We start from the raw sequence: 27,452 nt of genomic DNA on the forward strand, positions 1-27,452 counted from the left end.
CCTCCAATGCTTGTGAGAAGTGTGCTACTCTCCCCAGCTCCAGAATTATGCCACACTAGAAATGATAAAATTATAACTAAGGGCTCAATTATTAATAAAACTTTATTAGTGTGTTTTAAGTCATGACATGGCCTCAGGAAATTTACAAGTCTCTACAAAGATCCTGTTCCGAGCCCTAACTGTGATTTGTTAGACTTACATAGGGTGATATTTACTATAGAATTTAGGTTCCTCTTCCATGAAAAATTTAACACAAATTATGATATTCTGAAATTGATGAGCTGATTGAAATTTTAATTCCATGTTTTACATGAGGTTTCTGAGTCCTCCAGAAGTTTGAAGACAACTAAGACCTTTCTACTGAGTCTCCACCATGAATTCTTTGCCACTATCCTGGCTGCTTGCCTCTGACCTAAGTATAGGCCACTAAAGAAAGACCCTCTGGGTGGGTATGGATACATTAGAACAAACAAAATACTCTGAGATGCATTTGATTCTGTGGAGAAGAGAACTTGAGATTCCACACCGCCCCCCTTCTTTCCCAGGCATCTGCTTTGTTCCCAACGCACCCTAGGGTAGCAGTCACTTCTCCCATCTGGTCTTCTCATTGTCCTTGACAACTACAACCCATAACACTCCCCACCCCTACCTGCACACACAAACACACACACACACATACACATACACACCGAGAGAGAGAGAGAGAGAGAGAGAGAGAGAGAGAGAGAGAGAGAGAGAGAGAGAGAGAGAGAGACTGATAAGCATTTGTCTATAAGTCTGTATTTTATTCATATCTATTCTCTACTCTCCAAGTAGGTAAACTATTTGATGCAATACTGGACAAAGGAATAGAAAAATGTAACAAACCCTTGTGATTGCTCTAGTGTCATCAGAAGACTCTTCAGGAAGACCTTTTATGCCTTTTGTTCAGTTATACTTGAAATCAAATGTTGGCTTTCTAGTGTGTTATGGGACTTTTCAAAGGATTTTAAAATTCACAGACTGGTTTCATAATTGCTCTTAAGAGCTAACACTTCCCTTTTCTATAGATAAATTCCAGTTTGGATCAATTATTTTCATCACAAGCCCCAGAAAGGACATGTTGAAGTAAGTTTATGTCAAAATTGAGTATGGTCCAGAGCTTGAATGATCTCCTACACACATTGTTGCTTTTCAAATGTCAGAGTGAGGAACCTGAGATGGTGAGCAAGGTTGTGCAGGCCTTAGACTTCATCATCAGAAATGTGGTGTTCTTGTTATGTAGCCATATTCCCCTGAATGTGTTCTGTCTCATCTGATCTTGGAAGCTAAGCAGAGTTGGGCCTGGTTGGTACTTGGATGCGAGACGTACAAGATTCTTTAACCAGAGGCTAGAAACATAGAACAGACCTTATAAACTCAGAAATCTGAGGAGCCAGGCTAGGTGGTCTATCAAAATATAATCAATTACTGGTAGCAGAGAACCCAGCTCACACTGATTTAAACAACAACAACAACAACAACAACAACAACAACAATAAAATTAATTTAAAACACATCTTACTGACTTCTACAAGGGAAAATGTAGCTGTTGGGTGACTTTGGGATGGTTTAAATCATCAGCTTAACCCTATCACCAGAGAGTGATTGTCTTTTCTTCCTTCCCTCATCCTACAGCTAGCTCCCCCTTGTGGGCATACTGCTGCCATCAGCAATTCCAAGAGGCTGCCAGCTTTCTCCTACCACTACTCTACCCCTCCCCCCATTCGAAAAACTACTTCCAGTTTCTATGTCAGAAAAGCAAGGAAACTTCTTCCCCAAAAGTCTTTGAACTCCAGAAGCTTATTGGCTAAAAAGGATAATATACACACTATACTACTTTCTGAGAGCAAAAGTGAAATGTCTCATCTCTAGAATCTTGGATGGGATCAGGTTCCCCCAAACATTTAGAGGGCATGAGGCTGATGGGTAAGGTCAGGTGAATAAGAAAGAGTAGAGTTATCTGGAGAAGGAAGGAGGATGCTTTTGATGTTGACTTGGCCATCAAGAGCACAGGCTGGGCTGGTGAAATGGTTCAGTGGTTAAGAGCGCTGACTGCTCTTCCAAAGGTCCTGAGTTCAAATCCCAGCAACCACATGGTGGCTCACAACCATCCGTAAGGAAATCTGATGCCCTCTTCTGGAGTGTCTGAAGACAGCTACAGTATACTTACACATAGTAAATAAATAAATAAATAAATAAATAAATATTTAAAAAAAAAAAAAAAAAAGAGCACAGGCTGCCGCAGTCAGCCTGGGAGGCTATCATTCTCTCTTGTCATGCTCTCACTTTCCCAAATGCTCAACCCTTGAATTTGCCCTTTGAGCTTAGTCTCCAGTTGAGAAACCCTGAGTATTGGTCCCATGTATGTCTCCTTGTATTCCAAGGACTCTTAATTTCCAAGCTCATAGGAGTAGAGGAGGGATAAGAATATGAATTTTTTAAAAAAAGAACAAGCAGGGCGTGGTGGCCTTTAATCCCAGCACTTGGGAGGCAGAGGCAGGTGGATTTCTGAGTTCACGGCCAGCCTGCTCTACAAAGTGAGTTCCAGGACAGCCAGGGCTATACAGAGAAACCATGTCTCAAAAAAAATTCTCTGATTTGAAAAGGTGGAATTGAAAAGCAACCCTGGGCCATCACTGAACCGTAACCTAACCCCCAACAGCACTTCATGCCCTGTTGAACAGGATCAAGTATCACTTGCTTCCCAGAGGGCCAATCTCCTTTGAGGATATACTCTCCAAAATTTGTTAAAATGAGAGTAGATCCTGAATCTAGAATTTCTGATCCCATAGGATAGTCTGGGGCCCAGGAATTTCAGTTTTTAGTGGGTCCCCATGGAATGCTGCTGACTCTGTTCCAAGGCTCTCACTTTGAAAGATTCTAGGATGAACAAGCTCATGGACCTTCCAATTTTGATCTTTATAACTCTACAATTTTGTAATGATTTTAAAAACATGTTTTATAACTGCAACATACCAAATTATACCATGTAAAGAGGTGGAAACATCTTGAAGGACACCTTAGTGCTCCTGTATCAGGACAAAGTCTAACTCCCAATCAACGTTTGCTGACCCCTCCCCAGCCTAACGGCCACCAGCCTTGGATAACTACCATTTGACTCTCCTTTCTATGAGATCATCCCTTTGAGATTCCATGTTTAAGTAAGACCATGGAGTATTTGCCATTCTGGTCCTGTCTTATTTCAGTTAACATAGTCTGCATTGCCACCCGCATTGCCACAAATGACAGGCTTCCATTCTTTTTCTGGCTGAAGCCATGCAGGAATCCCATATTTTCTTTACCCATTTATCTGATGATGGATACAATTGTGCATGATGCTACAATGACATAGGAGTACAGATGTCTCTTCTACACAGCTAAGTTCATTTCCTTTAACTAAACATCTAGTGATAGGATAGATGGATGATATGGCAACTCTACTTAATTTTTTGAGAATCATCTATATTGTTTTACACAATGTCTGTACTAATTAACATTCCCTCCAGCAACCTGCAAGACTTCCAGTTCTTCCACGTCCTTGAAACACTGGTCCTCTTTAGCCTGTTTGGTAACAGTCTTTCTGACTGTGCTGCGCTGATATTTCACTAAGGTTTGGATACATAATGACAAGAAATATTGAACCAAATGCCAGCTGGTCATTTGGATTTTTTCCTTTGAGAATAGTCTATTTACATAAATGTCCTGTTTGTCTTTTGTTTTTCTTTTTTCATCAAAAGCTTTGTTTTGTTTTGCCTCTGTTGAGTTTTTCAAGTTCAATGCCATATCAGATGTAATATTTTCTCATATGCATTCTGTTTTATCCTTTGCTGCATTGAAGCTGTTTTAAAACTACTTGTCTGGCTTTGCCTTTTAGATCCTATCCCTCCAAAAATCTTTGTCCAAATCAAGTTTTCTGAAACTCCTTATGTTTATTATAATAGTTTCATAATTTCAAGTCTTACACACAAGAAGCCTTTTTTATTTTTTGAGCTGGCCACTAACTCACTATGTAACCAAAGATGACCTTGAATTTCTGCTCCTCCACCTCCTGTACCTCCCAAGTGTCAAGATTACAAATTTATGACCCCATGCCCAGTTTTTACATTGTCAGGGATGGAATTCAGGGATTCCTGAGAGTTAAGCAGGCAGTCTACCAATTGAGTTATGTCCCCAGGCCCCACTTAAGACTTTAATACATTTTGAATTAGATTTTCATAACTCTGGAAACTTGGGGGTTTGCCTGCATTTTTGGAGGTAGATACCGAGTTTTCCTAATGCCATTTATTGAAAAGACTGTTTTTTCCCCAATGTACGTTCTTATCACTTTTGTCGGAAATCAGTAAGACATAGACAGGAAGATAGGTAGGCATGACAGACCGACAGATAATAAGTGATTTAATAGGTAGGAAGAGAGAGGGAGGGGCAGGCAGATAGACAGACAGACAGACAGATTTTTGATAGTTTCTATATTGTTTGCTTGGTTTATGTGTTTGTTGTTTTGCTGCTTTAATTGCTGTAACTTTTTAGCCTATTAATCCCTCCTGCTGTTTTTCTTTTTGATCAAGATAGCTGTAGGCATTTGTAGGTTTGGGTGAGTCCATACAAACTTTAGGATTGTTTTTGCTAATTCTATCAAGATTACATACCACCTGCATTTTGATAAAGGTACATTGGATCTAAATGACTTCCTTAAGAGTAGAGTTTTTACAACACTGACTCTTCCAATCTATAAACAAAAAATGTCATTTAATTTTTCCTATTCAGTTTCTGTCATCAATGTTTAAAATGTTTCATGACAGAGATCTCTTACCTCTTTAGTTAAATTTGTGTATAGTTAACTTTTTTAATCTACTGAATATGGGATTTATTTCTTGATTTCTACTTCAAGTAATTCACCATTAGTATATAACAATGCCACATTTTTGTGTGCTGTTTTTATATGCTGCAACTTTGGTGAGTTTATTTAGTATACAAATAGCTTTGGGAGTTTCTATATGTAAGATCATATCATTTGAAAACAGTGACTTTCTTTTCCAAATTGGATGTGCTCTAGCTAGGACTATTTTGAACAGAGTGGCCAGATATAGATGTGCATTACTGGAGTCTCAGCACTTAAGAAGCAGAGCTTTCTGAATTGAGAGCTCAAAGCCAACCTGGGCTAAGTAACATGACCCTGGGTAACAACAACAACAACAACAACAACCCCCTAAAAGAATAAATGGTGAATGTGGCTATCCCTTACCTTGTTGCAAAGACTTAGAGAGAATATTTTCATGTAAGTTAATGCTGATTTATCACGAATGGCCTTTGTGATATAGAAGTATGTCTCTTTTCTGGCCAGTTTGATCAATGTTTTTATCATGAATTAATGCAAATTTTATCACATGCTTTATCTACATTCATATGCTGTTTATCCTTTCTTCTGTTGTTGTGGTATATTGTTTATTAATTTGTTTTTACTGAAACATCCCTTTCATCTGTGGTATAAGTTTCATAAGATTATGACCATGTGAATCATATCTTCTGAATGTGCTGTTGAATTCATATACTGATACTTTGTTGAGGATTTTTATATCTGTGTTTATGAAATGTATTGGCTTCTTGGTATATTATTTTCTTGGGAAATTTATCTGGTTTAGAACCAGAGAATTTCTAGTCCCATGTAATTTGTTTAGAAAAATTTCTTTTTCCTCTGTTTTTTAAATAACTTAAGAAAATTGGTTTTAATTCAACCATGAATCCAAGTAGTACTTAGTTTTTCTTTGATGGCACATTTATATTACTGGTTCAATCTCTGTACTTGCTATTGGTCTGTTCAGATTTTCCATTTCTTCATGATTGAGTCTATGTTGGTAAGATATATATGTCTACTAGGAATTTGTTTTCTAAATTACCAAATTTCTTACCATGTTATTCAGAATAATGCAAATTCTGTATTTCTGGGGTGTTGGTTGTAACATCTCACATTTCACTTGTTTGTGTCTTCTTTTCTCTTCTCTCTCTCTCTCGCTCTCGCTCGCTCTCGCTCTCGCTCTCGCTCTCGCTCTCTCTCTTGTTTTTTGTTTTTTTCCGGACAGGGTTTCTCTATGTAGTCCTGGCTGTCTTGGAACTCACCCTGTAGAACAGGCCAGCCTCGAACTCAGAAATCCGCCTGCCTTTGCCTCCCAAGTGCTGGAATTAAAGGCGTGCACCACCACTGCCTGGTGTGTCTCCTTTTCTTAACCTACCTCACTGTCTGTGTTGTCTTCTTTAGAAATATTGTTGTCGTCACTGTTATTCTTTATTATGTGTGCATGATGTGACTCATGGAAGATAGCCAGCATGGAGTCATCTCACTGTTCTCTTTTATCTCCTTGATCCATTGATCATTTCGATTGCATTTTCTTAGTCTCCATTTATTTGGGAAGCTTGCTTTGTTTTGTTTTGGGTTGGTTGGTTTTTCCTGCTCAGAGTTTTAATTATTTCCGTCTAATGTTGGGTTCAGTTACTTTTAGCTTTTCTAGTTCCTTGGATACAGTATTAGAGATTTTTTTTCTCTTTTTTGATGTGGGTTTTGATGGTTATAACTTTCCCTCTCAGTAATGCTTTTGTTGTATCCCATAGGCTAGATCTTTGTTTCACATGTTTTATGAACATTTAAATTCCATTCTTTATGGGAGGAAGAATGGCTCAGTGGTCAAGAGCATTGTTTGCTTTCCAAAATTGGATTCTATTCCTAGTACCCACATTTTGGCTCATCTGAAACTCCAGATCCAAGGTATTTTATGCACTCTTCTGACCTCTGTGGGCACTGCACATACATGGTACAGAGACATACATGCAGACAAAAGACTCATACACATATAACAATAACAACAATAGTAATAATAAATGAAAATTTTCCTTCTTTATTTCTTCCTTTTCTGATGGGTATTCAAAAGTAAGTGATTTAATTTCCTCCTGTTTATAGTTTACAATGTTTTTTCTTTTTCTTGATTTCTGACTTTTTACATTATGATTAGAAAAAATATAACCAATACAATTTCAGTTCTTCTAAACTTATTGAGGCTGTTTTTATTACATGTATAATCTATGCTACCCAAAGCCTTTATTATTAAATCTATCCTAGATAATATCTGCACAGAGAAAAATACATATTCTGTAGCTGTCAGAATGGGGTGTTTTATAACTATTTGTTGGGTCTATTTGTTCTCAGCTGAAATTTAACTTGGCCACCTATTTCTTGATTCTCCATTTAGATGATCTATCCATTGCTGGAAGTCAAGTATTAATGTCTCTGATTATTATTGTATTGGAGTCTATCTCTCCCTCTAGGTCTATTAAACTTTGGACTATACATTTGTACATTCAGATATCCAGTGCATATGTTCATCAGCTTTTTGTCACTGTACCAAAATACTAGAGATAACCTAAAATGAGGAGATTTATTTTGGCTCATAGTTTCCAAAATGCCTTCAAGAACATCCCCAATACACACACACACACACACACACACACACACACACACACACACACACACACACACATTGACCTAAATCCCTAAATCCCTATAACTATGTTCTATGTCCTAAATCTCTGCCACCTTCCAAAGCACCATGAGCTGGAGACAGAGCCTTCAACTAATGAGTCTGGATGTTAACGAGCTCCAAACCCCTTTATACACTATAAAATAACCTTCCTTTATCTCTTTTCACTGTTTTGGATTTTAAATCTATTTTGTTTCACATAAGTATGGCTGCTTCTCCTTTTGTAGAATCCCTTTTACATGAAAATTTCCTATCTCATTCCTTCTTTTCTAAGATATGTGCATTCTTAAATATAAATTAGTTTATTTTAACCAATATATGATTGGGTCGTTCATTTTTATCTATCTAGTTACTCTATGTGTTTTAATTTGATAATTTTCCCATTTACTTTCAAAATACTAGTATAAGATCTTACTAGCAGTGTTATTTAAAGTTATTTTATAATTGTATTGTAGTCCATTTTCCCCATCTCTCTCAGTCTTCCTTTGTGTTAAGCAAATTGTTCTAGTCATGCATTTGATCCACCACTTATAATATTTGAGTTTCCTATTACATATACTTAACTTGTGACTACTATGAGGCATATAAAAATAATTTATTTTCTAAATGTTAGCAACTTCATTTGGTTGTAAAGATAACAACAGAATCAAAACAGTAAAAAAAATATATACTAATAAGAATGCTCTCCATGTGCACTTCATTTCTCCTCAGGTTTTGAATTTTTAACACTCTACCTTATGTTTTTTATATTCCTCATCTTTTAGTATATTAATGTATTCATATTTTCATTTTTGCTTTAGTCTTCATACTAAAGCTATGAATAATTTATGCACCATGCTTACAGCATTAGATAATTCTCAGTTTCTATAATTACTCTTTCTTGTGAGTTGGATGCCTTCCCATATTGAATTTTCACTCATTAGTATCTTTTGCTTTAGTGTTTGCTTGTGTAAAGGGGCTCAGAAAGATCTACTCTCAGCTTCTGCTTGGGAATGCCTTTATCCCTTCTTCCTTCTCTAGAAAAGATAACTCTACTGGGGATAATACATTCAGCTTACAGATTTTTAGTACTATGAAAATCTCCTCACCGTTTGAATCCTTGGTTATAAGGGTAGACAAAATTGAGTTAAATTTGCCAAGTGCCATTTGGCTTTTCGCTACCTGTATATTTGAACCCTTCTCAAGGGCTGGAAAATGTTCTGGTGTTATTATCACTTTTTATAAACTGTCCACTCCTTTGCCCTTCTCAGGTCTTTTCTTGAACAACCAAATATTTGCTCTTTTCATACTGTCCAGAGTTTTCACAAGCTTTCTTCATTCCGAATGTCTATTTTCAAGTCACCTATATTCAAGCTGACTTCTGTCTGGTTTACCCTGCTTTTGGTCTCTTCCATAGTGTTGTTGTTGTTGCTGCTGCTGTTGTTGTTGTTGTTGTTGTTGTTGTTGTTGTTGTTAATTTTGCTGAATGTATTTTTCAGCTCAAGAATCTCTGTTCAATTTTTAATTGCTCCCATCCTTTGTTAAGTTTCCTTATTAGATTATCAACATGTTTCTTTAAACTTTAAACAACTGTTGTAAATGCTCTGCTCTATCTAAGCTATATCCTATACTGATTGCTATTTGATTAGCTTCTGGTACCTTATTTTCAATACTAAGTGAAATTATATTTTCCTGAAAGCCCTTGATGCTTGTTGCATGTGGTATCACCCTGACATTGAAGGGTTCATTATTTATAACAGCTTTAGTTGTGCCTATCTTAAAAGAAATTCTAAGCAGGCTGCTTACTTTCTCGGAGCCTGAAGTTACTTCCATTGTTTTGGCACTGAATAACACCCAGGCACAAATTTGCTGAGAGTCTGCGGTGGATGTGTTGTCAACATTTTTAGGACTATATGGCAATCCGCATGCTGGTTTGTCCCAAATAAACTATTGGCATTTCTTAAGAAGGAACGGGAGAGGACCAGAGAGATGGCACCGCTAGTAAAGGTGTTTGTCATCAAGTCTGACAACTTGAGATCAACTCCCAGGTCCTATGTGGTAGAAGGATAGAACTGACTCCAACAGGTTGACCTGTGATATCTGTATATGTGCTGTAGAATGAACACACCCACACATATACACATACATGCACAAAAAATTCACTTGAAAATATAATGAAAATAGAGTTGTGAAAGAAAAGGGAAATACCAAAAAAAATAGTATGTCTCAACAAGTTATTCTCTGGGGCCAGGGTAGTTACTAGCCTATCATTATACACTAAGATTCTGCATGGTTCCAGAACGTCTTATAAATGGACCAGCCTCAGGTTTCTAGGTCGTCATACCTGTGGCTATTTATACTATTATGTTGTTTCATACCCCAAACCCACAACCTGCTAAGATCATTATAATCCCAAGGTAGAACCAAAGCCCACACTTCTGTGATCCATTTTTTATTGAGGTAGACACATGTCTCTAGATGACTGCATCTCACTACAGGCAATGCTGTCTAGAATAAATATCTGGCAGGCTCAGGCTAGACATCTTCACCAAGCACTAGAGCTATTCCAAATGCTCTGTCTACAGGTCTTTAGTAGCTGCCCATGGTGAAGTTTTATCAGTTTAGCATAAACTTTGATAACGAGGTTTTCTGCTTAATGCCCTGACCTACCTCTAATGAATGGGCTCTTGGGCCTTGCTCTGCTGTCTGAGGGTAAGATTGTGCTGTGAAAATAGGCTCCATTGTTCACTTAGGCTTATGACAATCTCACAGCAAGGACCTATCCCATCTTGTGTAGGAGTAATCAGTTCCATATCTCAGCCTGTGTTAGTTCAAACCACAGATCTACCCTGATTAGGATTCACATCTATGCCTCAAACCATGCTTCTAAAGACCCATCTGAGAATACTGATTTGCAGATACATGGGCTGGCCAAGGTTAGGGGATAGGTAGTAGCTATTCTTTTTTGCTGCCCACTCCATTGACTGCCACCACCGGATTAATTGTAGTGATTCTCAACTCAGTAAATGCTAACTTTGCTACAAGCATGCTAGAGTGTACTACAGCTTCTCTGGGGGAACCTAAGAAAATAAGTAGCACTATGGAAGCCCGAGGCTGAATGGAATAGATGGAAGGTGGTGGAGAATGAGACACACAGACCATTGGAAAAAAACACTGCCCTGGGCAGAAAGTTGACAGTACAGTGTCTCTCCTTGAGGAACTCAAAGGTGTCATATGTCTCAGTTAGTAAATCCTGGGGAGAACCAGACATTGGAAGAGCTCAGTGCTGGAGACTGTCTGCTCCTGTCACTCACAGCCTTTGCTGTGATCCTATAGATCCTGCTTTCACATGCATGTCCTAGATATACATTCCCTGTTTCCATTCCTGGCTTCAGACTAGGAAAAGTGCCTGCTGTTGGGTCAAATGGTTCACATTAAGGTGATCCATATCCTAATCATCAGTTGATTGTCATTGAGACCTGAACTGAGAGAGCCACTGCCAGGCACATTCCCAACTTCTTGCCGTTATCATGCAGACTTGAGGCCCACAGCTTTAAGGTCCATGCCCTGATCACACACATACTGCACATGGAGTAGCTCCAGAGAGACAAATGATTTGCAGCAGAAAATACCAAAGTGACTTTTGAAACTCTAATGGCTTTCTGTAAACTTGGGTTGTTCCTTTGACATGGCACTTTCTTTACTACTGCAGGACTAGGACTCTTGGTTTACTCTCAAGGAAACCTGCTGTAGAATGTTTGCAGTAGATGTGAAAGAGAGTATAAAACATCTGCCCCACCTAAAGGAAGAAATAAAACATTCAAATTATCTGAGAAGTTTCTTGGGTACCTACTCTTTCCTGAAAGATCACACCTAGTGCTGACTTCCCAGAGACAACTCCAGAAGCACCCCTAGACTCTGAGGAGTTAGGAGCATACTATAGTTTCCATTCGCATAACCAGTCTTCTATCTAGACTTCCACGCGTGGTCCTTAAAAGACAGGCTTTGTGCTCATCCTTATTTATTTTGACATGAGGACATTATGGGCTTTTTATTGTGCTTGTTGCTTTCTGATTGCAAAAGTAATCTTTTCTTTTGGAACTGAACTTGGAAAATGCACAAAAGTATTTTTTAAAAGCTGCATACCTCAAGGGATAATAAAATATGTAAATATGAGTATATAGTAACCAAAGAATAACTCGTGCTAACATACTAGAATATAGCATTTTCCCATATAAAAAATATGTATATTTCTCATTAGCATATTGCTATCAGCCTACATATAAAACTTTTCCTCCTTCATTACGAAACATGGCATGGTGTGGAAAGGTGTGGAAGATCTTTGTACACTGAATAACAAGAAAGTGAAAAGTAGAGAACTTGTTTGTACCCATGGTCAGGTGAAGAAACCAACTGCTGTTCCTTATGATCACACTCCACACACCACAACTGCCATAATTCCCATTCTGTTCTGGATAGTTTCACGACTTACTGATGTTGTGTGGGTGGGTGGTTGGGTGGGTGGGTGGTTGGTTTTGTTCTTTGGTAGCATCTCACTCTGTAGCTCAGACTGGCTACAGACTCATGGCAATCCTCCTTACTCAGATCCCAAGTGCTAAGTATCAGAAGAATGTACCACCACACTCTGCTAAAAGAAGTCACGGGCCACTACTAGCTAAATGCCTCCAGAAGAAAGAAAGCTCAGCTTTTCCAGTACTACTTTGTCCTCAGCTTGGTTTTAGCGGGAAGGGAGAGCTAAGTTCCCACCTCACTGTTGGGACATGTGGCAGAATTGTGGACAGAATTCTAGGTGTACAAAAGAGATGGGGCAAGCAAAGGCTCAAGCCTCATGTCTGCCAGGGCTGGAGATAGGCACACCCCCATGAATGTAGAGGCCTGCTTATTTCTTCAACACCTTTCAGCCCATGTGGGTTTTGTTGGCCACCTCCCCATCCCTGTCACCACCTAGTACCAGACTATCAGAGTCTCCTAGAGCATGTTCTATGGTCTGCTGCTTTGCAATTCACCATCCTTGAGGCTGCTTTGCTCTGTTTTGGGGCTTTATTTGTTGGTAGTGTTACTATTGTTTCCAAAAGTGTTCTGGCTATGCATCCCAAATTACCCCGAGACTTTGGGTCTATGCAGTCCTCTTGCTTTTCTTTCTCTTCTGTAGTAGCTATAGTGGCACCTACCTGTCCAGGTCTGTTTTTAGCCTCACTAATTATGATGCTATTATCTCCTCTTATGTACTTCCTTTCCTGATGGGAATTTATTTTTTAAAACAAAATTAACAACAGAGACTGGCTGTAGTTTCATCAGTATTTGAGAGAGAGTGAATTTAGATGCATTCATTAGACTTGCTCTTTCAATCAGGAAGTCTCCAAAGGAAATCCTGCCTCTCCCTTCCTTAGTTGTCTGAACTTGACTGTCAATTGGATGTCTCCCCTGGAAGCCCAGGGCCTAGAAGCAGTGCTTGCTCTGTCCAGCAAGAAGACATACACCAAGGAAACATGAAGTTGTGAGGAGACTGCCTCATCTTGAAGCATAATGATTAAAAGCCTAGACTTTTTTAAATCTCAGACCCTGGCTCAGCCAGGCTACTTGCTCACCACAGGTGTTTGAGCTAGCTGCAATCAGGAGAGAAAGAGATGCCATTCAATTTTGCCTGTTACTGACCCAGAAGACTTCTGTGTAGCTAAGGTGTGTGTTTTCTGCCTTTTTTTTAATGGAGAACAGAAACTGCACCACATAATCTAACACTGTGATCCAAAGAAAGAAGATTGTTAGGGACATTTTAACTCCCAGAGGTTTCTAGGCATAAGATTAATCTACTGTTACATGTGAGACCCACTTAGAGGAGAGTATGCCTTCCTTTGCCTCCCTTTGTGTTTTGACTGGGAGTGATAGAGATTTTCAAAGTGTCTGTTCCTATCTTGCTTCACCTGAATGAGTACTTCAGGCCACTCATGATTGTGCTGCTGTAATAGGGCTGCACTGAATATCTGCTGGAGTAGCTTCCATCTGCCATTTGCAGACTTCTCTGCCTGATGGACTACTGAAGCACTGAAAGCATATGGTAATGCTGATGGAGGTCCATTTCTTTCTGTTTTTCCTCTTTATTGTCTGAGAATTTCATGCATGTACATAATATGATGTGATCACATCTACCCCTATTCTGACTGCTAATTCCTCCCCTGACTCCACCAATACTGTTCACTTCCAGTATCACATACTCCTTTTTTTTTAACCCATGAAGTTTACTTGGTATTGCCTGCATGTGCATGTGTAGAACTTACACAGGTCTTGTGCATGTACTCACAGCTACTGTGAGTTCATGTGAGTGACTGCCCTGTTATGTCTGGAAAACTCTGTTTCCCTATAATCATCTACTACCTTTTCTGTTACAATCTTCCACTCTAGGATTTGGAGGAAGGAGTATGATATAGATATTGCATTTAAGTCTATGTATTCAAGTCTCATATTCTCTCTATGTTAACCAGGTGTATGTCTCTGTGTTCATCACCATCTATTACAAAAGGAAGCTTCTCTAATGAGGGTTAAGAAATGCACTAATCTATGGGAACCCTTTAAAACTATGCCTACTTAGCAGACTAATTAGTGGTAGGTTCTTCCCCAGGATCTACAACATTGCCAGCCATGAGATTTTGGACCAATTATAAACTGTACTGGGGGGTAATTTCACCTTATGAAAAAGGCCTTAAATCCAATCAGCAAGTAGTTGTCCCACATTCTAACACCTGTTCCAGTTGGTGTATCTTGCCAGGCCTCTTACTGCTGAAGCTCACAGTAACCACAGCTGAATGAGATTACTTATTCCTTTTCTCCTCTAGTAGCACTCCCAGCTTATGGATGTTAGTCATTAGGGATGATCCTTCCAGGTCAGTACCAGCTTGATTTCTCCAGATTCCATAACTCAGGTAACTTCAAGAACTGTGTTTTACCATCCACTTCTGAAGAGTAACCAAGAGTAATGGGGATTGCCAGTAATTATTGGGAATCTATAGGACCCCACAACTAAAAAAGAAGTAACCCCTCTCTGACATTAGGCTTTTATTTGATAGCCTATATATATATATATATATATATATATATATATATATATATATATATATATATTTGGGATATATATATATTTATTTATTTATTTATTTGGGATATATATATATATATAATAGGGGATATATATATATATATATCCCCTATTATAGGGTAACTCAATTTAAATTCCATATGTGTGTATGTGTACTTTACTAATTTTCTATAGTGATAAGTCTCCATATGGTTTATTCAAAGGTCTTTAATATTGTCCCTCCCCATACTCCCTCTGACACCTTGCCTTCCCATACCCCACCTCATTCAAATGCTTTTTGATCAATCATTCCTTGTTTCTACTTTGCATCAACTGTGTTCTATCTACTGAAAGCCTCTCCCATGACTCCTTAGTCATTTCCTAACTCTTATGGGTAAATAGAAGACCACTCATTAGTAATTTCATCATTAAAACTTTTCAAGAAATGAAGTTACAGAGAATTCCTAAGAAACTAAAACAAAACAAAACAAAAAACAAAAAACAAACAAACCTTTCATTCTCTATAAATAAACCCAATGCCTGGCTTTCACAATCTCATCATGGAGTAGGACAAGTTTCAGAACCCGAGAAATGTATATCAGGACTTTTCACACTCCAGTGTTTAAAGGAGTATTTGCACTCTCACATCTATAATCCCAGAATTATGGAGGTAGAATTATGGAAGATCAGAATTCAAGGTCATCCTCAGCTACATAGTGGGTTCAGGAAGTTTGAGGACAGTCTAGGACGCATGAGAACTTGTTTCTGCAAAACTTCTATAGAATAGTATTTAGAGTTATCAAGGAGCTAAGCAAGTAGGCATGAAGAATTGTGAATTCTAGAAATTCCCAATCCTCCTCTGTCTCACCCTGATGAACTTGCTCCAAGGACAAATGGGAATTTGATGAGCTACGCAAGTAGAGTGGCAGCAAGCTAGCTTGCTAGCATACCAAAGGTCATCGGAACAGTAAAGAATGCTTGAGCTTAAGAGGGAATTGCTAGTCTGTTTATTTTAAATGAACATGTATTATTTCTAAAATAGTCCAGCTTGTCATTTTCTTATTACCATATTTAAATATGTATAGTTTATCTTAAATTTATTGTAACCTTCCCTGACATACCTTGTCTGTACTTTCACTATAACACCTTTCCAATTCAAGGATTATTTTCCACATCACAATCTAGAAACTTAGTACATGCTACATGTGGATTTGGGGGTGAAATAAACCCATATCCACATCTTCCTTTGGTACTAAATAGCTGTGTGACTTTGGGCAACTTAGTTAATCTCTCTGGGCCTCCATATCCTCATCTGAAAAGTAAGGTCTATAATAGATCCTACCTCATAGATAGCTATTTGTAAGGACAGAGTGAGATCAAATGTTTAAAGCCCTCTATTTAGTCCTGAGAGCAAAATAAATGGTCAATAAATGTACCAGTGTAGGTTTTGTTATTATTTCAAATAATATATGTATAGCCCATACTTCTATAACATATCATCTACTGGAAATAGTTCTCCTTGATTGGTGGTCACTGTTTCTTAGAGTGAGTTGAATGCATCAAAATGTTTTTGCTTTGTTCAAGGAGTGAATATTCCCCTTTCCATTGGGCTTCTGGGTGGACACAGTAGACTACTTATAGCTCAAGGATGAAAAACAAGAGATATTGCTTGACACAGGAAAAATAAAAAAAGAACCACTCCCCATTATGCAGGCTTCCCCCCTCCTTTGAGACATAGCTGCTGCTAGATGCTTGTGTGCTTGTTAGGGAGACAAGGCTCTACTGACCACCTCCTTGAAGTTGTGAAGCTTTTGCCAATGTGGGCATCAGGATAAGGTTATTTTAATTGTTGTATCTGAAGGAACTGGATCATGCATTTCACACACTCAGAAACAGTGAAATCCCTGACATGTAAAACAGGATGGCAAGGAATCTTGTGCCCACACTAGCCCCAAAACCTTAATACCCTGCCGGGATCTGGTGTAGTGAGGACTGCAGCTCAGGATGTGGCTGAGAGGAGGAGGCACAGATTTGGCTGGTTTTACACTCACCTCAGCATATCTACACACTAGTGCCTACAAGCCATGGTAAACTGTGTGCTCTGTTATGAAGTTTGGGTAGGGATGGGAGGGATCTGAAGGTGCCAAAGTCATTGTCAATAAATCAGCTATCTGACTTAGCTTTATTCCTGCTTTTAACAAGTCAATATTGCTTAAGGCAGGACATCACTCACATGAAGTCCTTTTATGGGCATTAAGTATTCTCCCAAATCAACCAAAATGCATTTAAAATAATCATTGGTACTATGGGGGGGGGGAAGAGATGTCACAAGGTAAGTACGTTTTCTATGGAGAGATACCATACCTTCCAACTGGTCTTCAAAGGAGTCTGTGACCCATAGCAAGCTAAGAGCACAAAGATATTTAGTTTTGCTTTCCCCAGACCAGTTGATGTATATAACCACACTTAAACATTCCAATTAGTTGGTCAGGGCAGTGACAAAATCAGTCAGAAGCCTTTTGTGGCCAAACAGCTGATGGATTGTTCAATCGGTTGTTGTAGACTCATGTAGACAAAGCCTGCAAGCTTGGGGAAGCCAGGCCTTCCCATGTCAGCCTCGGGCGACAGCCCTCATCCCGCCAGGCCCTGGGGAGTGAGTCCTTCCTGCCAGGCAGCTCCTTTGCTCCTGAGCTTGCCCGAGTCACCTCCACCTCCTCGTACAACACCTCAGAGGCAGCCCCCTGGGGCGGCTGGGATCCGAAGGCCTGGAGGCAGGTGCCTGCTCCACTACTGCCTAGCTGCGATGCTGCAGGTAAGTCACTTTCCCCCGTGCCTCATTTTCCTCATCTGTCAACTGGGGCACAACCCCCTGCTCAGCCTGCCCCCTTGCCTCACAGGGATTGAGAGGAACTCAGGTGACAGCACTGAAATGTAGGCCCTTTGCAACCCACAGGGCTCTGTACATCTAGGAAGGATTTCTACTGCCTTCTAGATTACTTTTTTTCTTAGCATTCTTTGGCAAAGTGAGGAGCTCAAGCAAGCAGTATAGTCCAAACACCTTGGCCTTAACTCTCTCCCATTGACACCCACTTTCTAACACCCCATTTGCTTCTATGCTTGACTGCCTGCCTGCCTGCCTGCCTGCCTGCCTGCCTGCCTGCCTGCCTGCCTGCCTGCCTGCCTGCCTGACCCTGTGTCCCAGAAGGCAGGCTACACCTCCAAATCTCCTACCCAGTGCCTGTCTGTCTGATACCCAGTGAGAATTCAGGAAATTTAGGCACTCCATCTTGTGATAGTGTTCTGCTATGGGCTCCACATCCCAGTTTATTCTTTGGCTTCACTCAGGAGTCATGCTCCAGAAGGAGGCATCTAGGTCATGCCATAAAAGGATGGGCAGTCTAGGGGGACATGATTCAATATCTATGCCAAGCCTACCAAAGCTACCTATGAGTTTGACTCAACCTCTCTCAATTCTAGAGTCTAGAAGAAATGACTCAACACATCTCAGAGTCCCATTTAGTGGCCCAGAGAGTAAGGTGATAGATACCAGCCTTGGCAGACTTCATTTGAACCATAAAGTTATTGTTCCGAGGCATGAAATATCAATGCCCACAGGATGTCTGCCCTGTCTGTATAGAAACCTGCAGAAGATGGTCATCGAGCTGAAAGGACCTCCAGAGATTCTGGCCTTTAATGGAAATTCTGCTTTAGTACACACAGCTTTGTTCTCTTTATCCTATGTACCCTGGCCTGGAAGAACAAGCTGTGCTTTCCAGTCAAGGGCTATCGATTTCTCTCTCCCTAGAAGTCACAGCACTTCTTAGCTTCCCCCCTTTTCAGCTAAAACCAGAAGAATTTTGTCCAGCCCAAAGCTCCCAGGAAAACTGAATTATCAAAACCTCAGGAGACTCCATTCACTCTGAATATCATGTTTTCACCCAGCCCTGCCCAGTTCTTCCTTGGCCTTAGAAGCCACATGAGAAGATTCCTGCTAGCTTGCCTGAAGAATTCCTATTCCCAACACCACAAATTCTATGCTTAGTCCAGTGCCTTTCATGCTGCAGTGAAGGCTCAGGGAGATCTCTCCACTCTGAGATTTAGGTCTGCATTCCCTTTCAGTCCCTCTTCACTGCAGCCAATGGGTCAGAGTGAGCCAGAGGTTTCAGGTACAGAGACAGAAGAAAGACAGGTCTCCTCTGCCTGGGAAGCATCCCTAGCATTTAAAGCAAAGACTGCAGGAATTGGCCAGCCCTGAAACCACCAAGACTAGGTAGGAGGGGCTTATACAGGCTCTGGTCAAGAGCAAAGACAACCCTAAGGTACAGATGATCTACACAAAGCTCTGTTATTTAGTTGTTATGACATTTCTTTTGTGAAGCCCTGGTGATGGCTTCAGAATGCTCTAAGGGTAACCCCAGCAATTTAAGTGAAGCTTGCAGCCATTTATGCAGAGGGGCACGGAATGACCTCAATAGACCAATACTACTCTGGATCTTGCCTAATAAAGAAATGGTATGGCACATGTGGTTATAGTGTGACCTGAAGGCTCTACTTATGCCTGTCCACTAAGTGTCCCTTCACTTTGCCATAGTGCCTTTAGAAGACAACCTACCTACCTGTGTCTTGTCCATTCCCCTGCATAGTGTAAGCTCCACACTGATAGAAACATTCAGTAATAACCACATGGTGGGCACAGTCTGGACCTGAGCATAGCAGCATTAAATATTTATCAGCTGACTGCTGAAGTGACTGGTTGAGTTACTCTGTAAGCCTTATCTTCCCAGGTAGTGTGCTCAGACAGATAGGATTGGGGGACCTCACAGTGATAAGCATGGAGTAGTTGCTTTCAAGTCCAGCTTCCCAAGTCCACGAAAGAAAATGCTTTTCCTTATGGAGCAATGGGCACACTATGCCAAAGCTCATTAACCCTTGGAACAAATAACTGAGTGCCTTCTGTAGCCTAGTCGGCTGGCTTCCATAGGGGACACTTAAAGGGCAGTGCCTGCTGCAAGAGCCAGTGGGTGGGAGGTGCCTTGTAGAGAAAACAAGCTCCTCTTCTCTCTTTCTCCTTTCCCCTTCTTCCTTCTTTTTCCTCATCTCTCTCTGTCACCTCCCTCCCCTTTTCCTTTCCTCTCCTGCCCCTGGAATCTCCCATCTCCTGCTCTTCCTCCCCTGTTCATCAGGGTCTCTTTCCTTTGCCCCATTCTCTCCATTCTTATCCTCCTCGCTCAGCTCTTTCTTTCTTTCTTTCTTTCTTTCTTTCTTTCTTTCTTTCTTTCTTTCTTTCTTTCTTTCTTATCATCCTCTTCTTCCCTCCCCCAATATTCTATATCTCGAGAAGATCACAGGATAGGTAACTTTTGTCCAAATCAGGCCACAACCCAGGGATCTTTTGTGGGACATACATCTAATTCCTGCTGGTTTCCATGACCCTACCCTCACATTGGAGAGTAAGTCCCTTTGTGTTACTGTTGAGCTGGTAACACCTGATTTTCCCTCTTTGAGAATGAGAGCGCAGAGCAAGGCTGTGGCAGAGGGCCACAGGAGACATCAAGATGCTAACTAGATCTGATGTAGCACAAGCTCAATTCTGGCAGGCTTTGTGTTGAGATCTGTGCTGCTGATAGGCCATGGCAGCGTTGGAGCATCCCAGACCTTTTGCCTCTCTCCTGCTTGGCACATAAGCTAAGGCAGTAGCTAGTGTCCTAAAAGCCCCAGAGACAAGTGGCAGTTTACAGATTCTTGAGTATCAGCATGAAGTTTCCAGAAAGGCAGGACCTGTTGGTGAATGTGGTTAAATAGGGCCAGGAAAGGGTGTTGCAGGGGAAGATCTGGGCCTTTAGTTACCTGAGACTTTCTGTTGGTCCAGGCCCTAGGCTTCCTAGCTTAGCCACAAATGAAAGAAACAACCTTGAGCTCCCACAAAGCCTGCTGGTCAGTGTCCCATACAATTGCAGTTCTGGAAACTTGACTCATGTAATGACCCCTCCATATGTGCTTAGAAAAAGCCACCAGACCTGGGCTATCCCTCACAAGAGGGACTGTCACTAAGCAGCAATTCTCAGCCACCATTTCCTCCTGGTCACTGAAACCATTTGTCATTTCCTGTTTTCTCCATTTTCCTATGGCTTTAATTGTCAGTGTCAAAAGGCAACAACTGTTTTCTTGGGGCTTATCTTTGTAGCACATTGATTCAGAACAAAGGATGGGAGCCTTGTCTGCAAAACAAAGGAAGCAGCCTCCTCTGGAGGCCTGGAGAGAATGCCTGCCGCCCTCTGCCAGGGACTGCAGGACCCTGGTGGGAGCTTCAGGGCAAAGAGCCAGCTCATGGAGGACACACAGACCCAGGGGTCTTATGGAGCTGGCTGTCAGCATCCAGACAAGCATGGAAGCCCTGTTAGGCCCTAACCAAGCTTCCCCTAGACACATCAGAGGCTCTAGGATATGTTCTTTCTTGGACAGAGACTTCCCTGCACCCTATTTATCCTTGTGAACCTGGCCCAGGTCTACAGTACTCTATCTTATCTGATAGGCCAGGTGGACTAGGATCCCATCCTTTGACTGCTGCCTCAAGTCAGCCTTTCTTTCTGCCTACCAATGCTGCTGGACATATTCTCCCTGTCCATTTTCCTCTCTGTATTTTTCTGCCCTACCCTGATTTCTGTTGGGTCACACTCCTAGCCCCCATCTGACCCTGCCCTTAGCCCCAGACAACACTGATACTTGAAAACTAATGAAGCAGACAGGGATGGAATCCAGATGGGTGTGGGCATCAGTGGCCTTACAGGCAGGAGTGAGTGGAGCACTGGGTCCACATCAAAGAGGCATTGTACTTGCTAGCCAGGTTGCTGTGGGCTGTCACTTAATCTCTTTTGAACCTCACATGTTGCATCAGTAATCTGGGGACCTGGTAACCCTGGGAGGAAAAACAGAACTGAAAGAGCCATCTTTAGAAGTGGTCACCCACCCAGAAAATCTTCAGGCAGATTCAGATGGACTGGCCTGGGCTTGTCATGTGACCCCCTGCCTCTGAGTTATGGCCTCATGACAGGAAACAGTGGGTGTGAAGTGCTCCGGACAGTAAGACAGATCCACCCCACCCAACTCCCTCTAGACCCAGTGCTTTAGTAGGAAGAAAGTAGCTCTGCTGGTCAGCTGAGATGGAACCTCCCTCTCTGCAGCACATCCCAAAAGTCCCAGTCCTAGAGGAGGCAAGAGCTCCACAGGAAGCTGCCTAAGGGCACAGTAGAAAAGCAAAGCCCAGTCTCGGAAATCTCTTATGCTGTAGTCAGTCTCCTCTGTGCCATGTGTTTGTCCTCTCTGCTTTGGCAGGAACTCAGGCCAGGAGCTGCTGCCAGGCTTGTGAGCTGGGCACACTCCCAAGCACTGGCCTTCCGCCCCACTTACTGCCCCACCAGCCCATCTCACTGCAAAGAAGGGCTTCTGGGAGTATTTTGGTGGAGAAACTGGCCCTACCCAGGTATCCCATATCCTAAGATCCAATCTGGCACCTGGGGTCACCAGGCCAGCAGGTAACCTAAGGGTGTGTGCTTCCTGGCAGCTGCCTTTGATGGTTGGCATATTTGCAACAGACTATTTGAGAAGGGGAGAGAAATGTTGGTGGTAAAAGAGGGTGAGTCCTGACCTGTTATAGTCAGGTCCTGCCAACATGAAGGGCTCAGAGCAAGCTGTGGCCACTATGTCTGGCCTTCAGCCATCATCAGTAGCCTGGCTACATTTTTGCCCATAATCCCATGGTTTGGAATCCCCTGATTCCAAACTGGGTGTGGGGACTGAGACCCTGAAATAGGACCTCTACCACCTGAACACTTAGCGTACTTGGAGATAAAGATAGGAAGTTCCTCCCACTCTCTACTCTGAATCGGGCCAGTGAGTGTATGGCTACTCCTGGTATGAGATGGTATGTCCATCTGACCATGTGACTATCCAGGAACATCTGCATCAAGGTTCAGGACTCCATGAAAGCCCTGTAGAAACTGGCCCAAATAGCCCAAAATGTGCTCTACTCAAGCCCTAGCACCCCAGCTTACCAGCCTTCCCTTGACTGTGTAGTTTGAAGTATTTATCCCTATCCCCCATTGCTTACCATCCTCTGGATATAGTTACTTTCTCTGAAGCTCCCACAGTGACATGCCCAGATACCTGTTAGTACTATGGGTATAGTTTGGCCAAATCAGAGTAGTATAAAACTGTCACCCCCCTCCTTCTTCATACTTTGCTTCTAATAATGCACCCTAATGTGACATTTGCTCTTTTGGCAACCATATCTCACTGCTGACCCATCCTGAGCAGACTGGCTTCCAAAATGTCTGCTTTTCTGTGTACTCTTGCTATGACACTCTCCTGCCTCATCCTATGCTGTTGCAGTTGGTTTCCTTAATTCAAATGCAGACTCTTTGTGTTTATTTGTAGGGTCTTGCTGGGAGGGTGGGGCATGCATGCAAGTGTGTGTTGATGTGTCCACTCATGCTTTTGCTGCACCAAAGTCAAGTCCTAGGTCCCTACATAGCAATACAAGGCTGGTGTTTCTTGGTATCTGTAATCTAATATGGCTTTTCCATCTTCTGTTTAGCCAGAGAAGCAGAGATCCGGTCCTATGGCAATGACCCCTAAACAGCAGAATGCGTGTAACGCCCAGCAGATGACTCAATTTCAAGGTAAGTAGAAAAGATCAGTGTTTGCCAACAGAGCCAGTGAGGTGGAGCATTGGTTCATTTCTGCCATGTGAACAGGAAGAAGTCTGGAAGACACATGAGTGGTGCCCAAGATAGGGGTCTGAGAGTAATTCACCTGCCTCTAAGAGCACAATCCAACCCAATGGGAGCACTGCTCATAAGGTTCCAGTATTACTTTAAGTGAACAGATAGATTAAATGAAGTCCAATCCCTTAAGGTCCCTGTTCTGTTGTTCTTGCTGTTGCTCATTACTATCTGGACATAGGGTCTCACTCTGTAGCCCAGGCTGCTCTTAAACTCCAGCTGTCATTGTGCCTCGGCCTCCCAATCTGTTTGGCTTACCAAAGGCAATCGCCATCACCCCACCTTCATTGCGAAACAGGTCCCTTTGTACCTGTTTCTCCCCTCTAACATACATGTTCCAATTTATTTCTAATGGATCTCATGGTCATTATCTCTGGAAGGTATGGGGTTTGAGATACTCTGCCCTAGATATTGGTTGTGCTGGAGCAGAGTTACTCCCACGGCCTGCTCAGATAACTAAGGATTCTTATCCTATATTACACCTATCAATGTCATTGATATTTATTGACAGTAATCAGAAAACCCTAGCTCCTGCTTCATGGAGCTCACAGATGCACCAAGGGGCTTTTGGGATATGCTGCAGGGAGGGAGGCTCCATCTCAGCTGACCTGCAGAGCTACTGTCTTCCTACTAAAGCACTGGGTCTAGAGGGAGTTTCCTGTTTCTCCACCACAGACAGCCCAGGTCATGAAACTTCCTAGTTTTCCCTCTTTAGTAAAGACTGCCACTGCACTTCAGATCGGAACTATGTGAGCCTCTAGTCTGAACGCTGACACTGCCTAGGCTGTGGGACTTTGGAGAGGACAGAATTCTTTCCTCACTCCTGTGTATTGCATTTATCAGAGGGAAAAACTAAAGCAAGCTCTGCCCTCTGTTGTCTAAGAAGATGAGCTTTCTTCCCCAGGCCTTCCCTCACCTCTGCCTGCCTTCTACAAAATAGGAACTGTCTGTTGAGGAATGGAGAGTGTCAGAATATTAGAGTAAATGTAGTCATGGCACCTCCCCTCACAGAGCCTCTAATATACATGAAGAGGCAGTCAATTCAGTTGGCATTTCAGTCCAGCATTACTTGCTCTTTGTAGAGCAGTGGTTCTCAACCTGTGGGTCAAGACTCTTTTCTGGGGTTGACCTATCCTTTCACAGGAGTTGCATATCAACTATTATGCACATCAGATATTTACATTATGATTCTTAACAGTAACAAAATTACAGTTATGAAGTAGCAATGAAAATAATTTTGTTGTTGAGGCTCACTACATGAGGAACTATATTAAAGGGCCACAGTGTGAGGAAGGTTGAGAACCACTGTTGTAGAGGATGCTGTGAGTACACAAGGCCTTCATTCAAGGCTACAAGCAAAGGAATAATGCAAGTTGGGAGGGATTGGGAGAGATAGTCAAGGGTATGAATGGAGACAACATTGTGTCTGCAGCTCCTGCCCAGTGACCATAGCCCAAATAGAGGACACCTTTGCAACTAATCCATATGTCTCTTTCCATGCAGCAGTACAAGAACAAGTCATCTCCAAGTGTAACCAAACCAAGAAGAGACCCCTATCCATCCAGCAAAAGATGCCACCCAAAACTGAGCTCCTTCAGGACAATCGGATTCCAAGAATATTACCACCCATAAGTCACATGGGTATTTTGTCATCAACTCTGAAGAAGCAGCAAATCAACACTGGCCTTCCATTTCCCATCTCCTCAGGCTTGGGTCAGGATCCCCTGAATAGTCTTGGCTCTGTCTGTCCCAAAGCCAAGGCCATGCCCTTAGAAGTGCCCCTGTCCAAGCTCTGTATCAGTCTCCTGGGCAGCCACTCCTTGACTTCCTACCAATTCAGTCTCCCCAGTGTGCCAATGATGTCTTCAGTGTTCAGTAATACAGTCTGGACAGTAGCAGCTGCAGCTGTAGCCACACCAGTTTCAAAGGAATCACCCCTGAGCCAAGTAGATAATAGAATTCTGCCTCATTTTGATAGCAACTCCATCATCTTTGCCAAGGCACCCACGAGTATACCCCCAACAGTTCTAGTATTTCCATCTCAGAAGGTTGTGGTCCAGGCCAATCAGATGGCCCCAAGAGCCAGGCCTGGCCAGAAGGTGTGTGCTGCTCTGGGCAGCCCCAGATTTAGCCTATTGGGCAATCAGAACCTTGTGCAGAGCCCAGCACAGGGGCCCATGCCTGTGTTGAGCACCAAGTCCCTCCAACAGAGCATAGCCAGCTGTTCTCCCATGAGTCCTATTCAGGGACTAGAGCCTCCAAGCTATGCAGCTGCTACTGCTGCCACTAGCCAGTCCCTAGGTACATTGATTAGAATGGGCACATCCCCTGAGACACAGGACAATGTCTTGCCTCAGGCCCAGTCCCCAATAGATGGTCTGATTTCACCATCATCTGCAGGCAGTGAGGTGGATTTCATGGAAGAGCTTTTGGAAGGCTCCAGTGTGGCCCCAGATGAAGACTGGGTGTGCAACTTGAGGCTGATAGATGACATTTTGGAGCAGCATGCTGCTGCCCAAAATGCTACAGCCCAGAATGCTGACCAAGTCACCCGGGGTGCTGAGGAGCTATAAATCAAAGTAGGGTGCTCCAAAAAGCCCCATGCTGTCACTCAAAGGAGTGGCCTGAATCTGCTGCCAGCTTGAAACTGGCCTCAGACACCCACACTAGGGTCCTAGTCTGAATCCTATCAGCCCTGCCCATCCCTCTATCTACCTGATAAACAAAAAGCTGGTGATTTTTCAAGCTACTTGTACATATTTGAAAATTTTGTAAATGATTTTCCTAATCATAAATGACAGAAGTATTTATACTTGGTTTTGTGGCTTTGTAAATAAAGTGGCAGCTTTGGTTTCAATAGAGTTGTGTTTATTATACATTGTTCCAAATATGCAGACTGTGTTGTTCGCTCCAGTGATAACCTTGTTAAACCAGGTGGCTGAGTCACTGCGGTTTTCATGCCACGAGAGACGTGGATGTGACCAAGGGGTGTTGTGCAAACTGACAAATGCCAAATAGAAAGCCACTTGGTCATTAATTTCCACTCCATTACGAACTGTACTACCCAATGTGACTCTTAGTCTTTTGCAAGCCTTTAATTCTCAGCTAGTTCTTTCCTAATGAACATTACAATTACAACAAAAAGTCATGGTATGGTTAAGTGTCCCACAGAGACACTCATGGGAGGCCAAGAGTGTCCTTTAGGTTTGGTTAAGAGAGGTGCAGAAATAGCCTGTGAGCTGAGCACTGTGTGAGCTGGCCACCTTGAGGAACTAGAGCGTTCCCTTCCCTTTGTCACCTATGGTGATCTTCAGCTGCAGAGAAAGCCCCAGCTTTAGATAGCTTTGGTGCACCATCACAGAGTGATGCTTTAAAGTCTGCTTTAAACCATTTGACACTCATTTTGATGTGAATCTCTGTGGCTTGGGGGGAAAGTCTGTAAACATTAATGGTTGATTTGGGGTTTGTCTTTAACGGTTTCTATTTGCAGTTCTTGTCATGTATATTTAAGTGTCTGTTAGAGAAACTCCACAGCCACTGTCCTGTAAACTTTGCTCAGTGTCCAGATTTTGTGTAATCACATTTTAATTGACACCCTGTATTTTGATTCAACATTTGAGATCTGGCATCTATTTTGAGTCAGTGATTTTTTTGTTGGATTTTTTTTCTTTTTTCTTTTTCTCTTTGTTCTGTAATAAACAGCCAGGAGAAAAGTGTCTCTGTGTTTTCATTTTCTTCAGGAAGCATGTAGTCCCTACAAACCCAATTCACTTCTGACTTTGGTACCTTCAGAGGCTGCTTCTATCCTATGCATTGCAAAAATTGCTGCAGCAGCGTTAGGGTACTTGTGTGTGTGCACTTGCCTATGACAAATTTCACAGCATGTGCTGTGGTTGTCTTATTAGGGCCCAGAAGAAAGTCAGTTTGACCCCAACCCTTCATTTAATAGAAGCAAAAACAGGGGACAGGCAACCACTTTGGAAATCCCATGCTAGGGACAGAGGTAGAGAAGCACACTCCAAAATTCAGGGGCTCCTCACTACCATCCTTCTACCT

The 27,452-nt window shown here is 42.0% G+C and overlaps 1 protein-coding gene across 2 annotated transcripts in view; it reads left to right on the plus strand.

Annotated features, from left to right (window-relative positions):
• Positions 1–24,989, plus strand: part of Mamld1 (mastermind like domain containing 1) — a 106,877-nt gene extending 81,888 nt beyond the window's left edge. Inside the window, exons 5-7 of one of the 2 annotated variants that reach the window (XM_021188003.2) lie at positions 17,179–17,428; positions 23,210–23,294; positions 24,900–24,989. In XM_021188003.2, the coding sequence (XP_021043662.1) occupies positions 17,179–17,428; positions 23,210–23,250 (291 nt within the window). In that variant the 3' untranslated portion in view covers positions 23,251–23,294; positions 24,900–24,989. The remainder of the gene's footprint in view (positions 1–17,178; positions 17,429–23,209; positions 23,295–24,899) is intronic. The other variant, XM_021188004.2, reaches the window with a different exon arrangement.
• Positions 24,990–27,452: the final 2,463 nt, after the last annotated feature.

Source organism: Mus pahari, chromosome X, assembly GCF_900095145.1.
Source record: "Mus pahari chromosome X, PAHARI_EIJ_v1.1, whole genome shotgun sequence".
In the NCBI taxonomy this organism is placed as follows: Eukaryota; Metazoa; Chordata; class Mammalia; order Rodentia; family Muridae; genus Mus; species Mus pahari.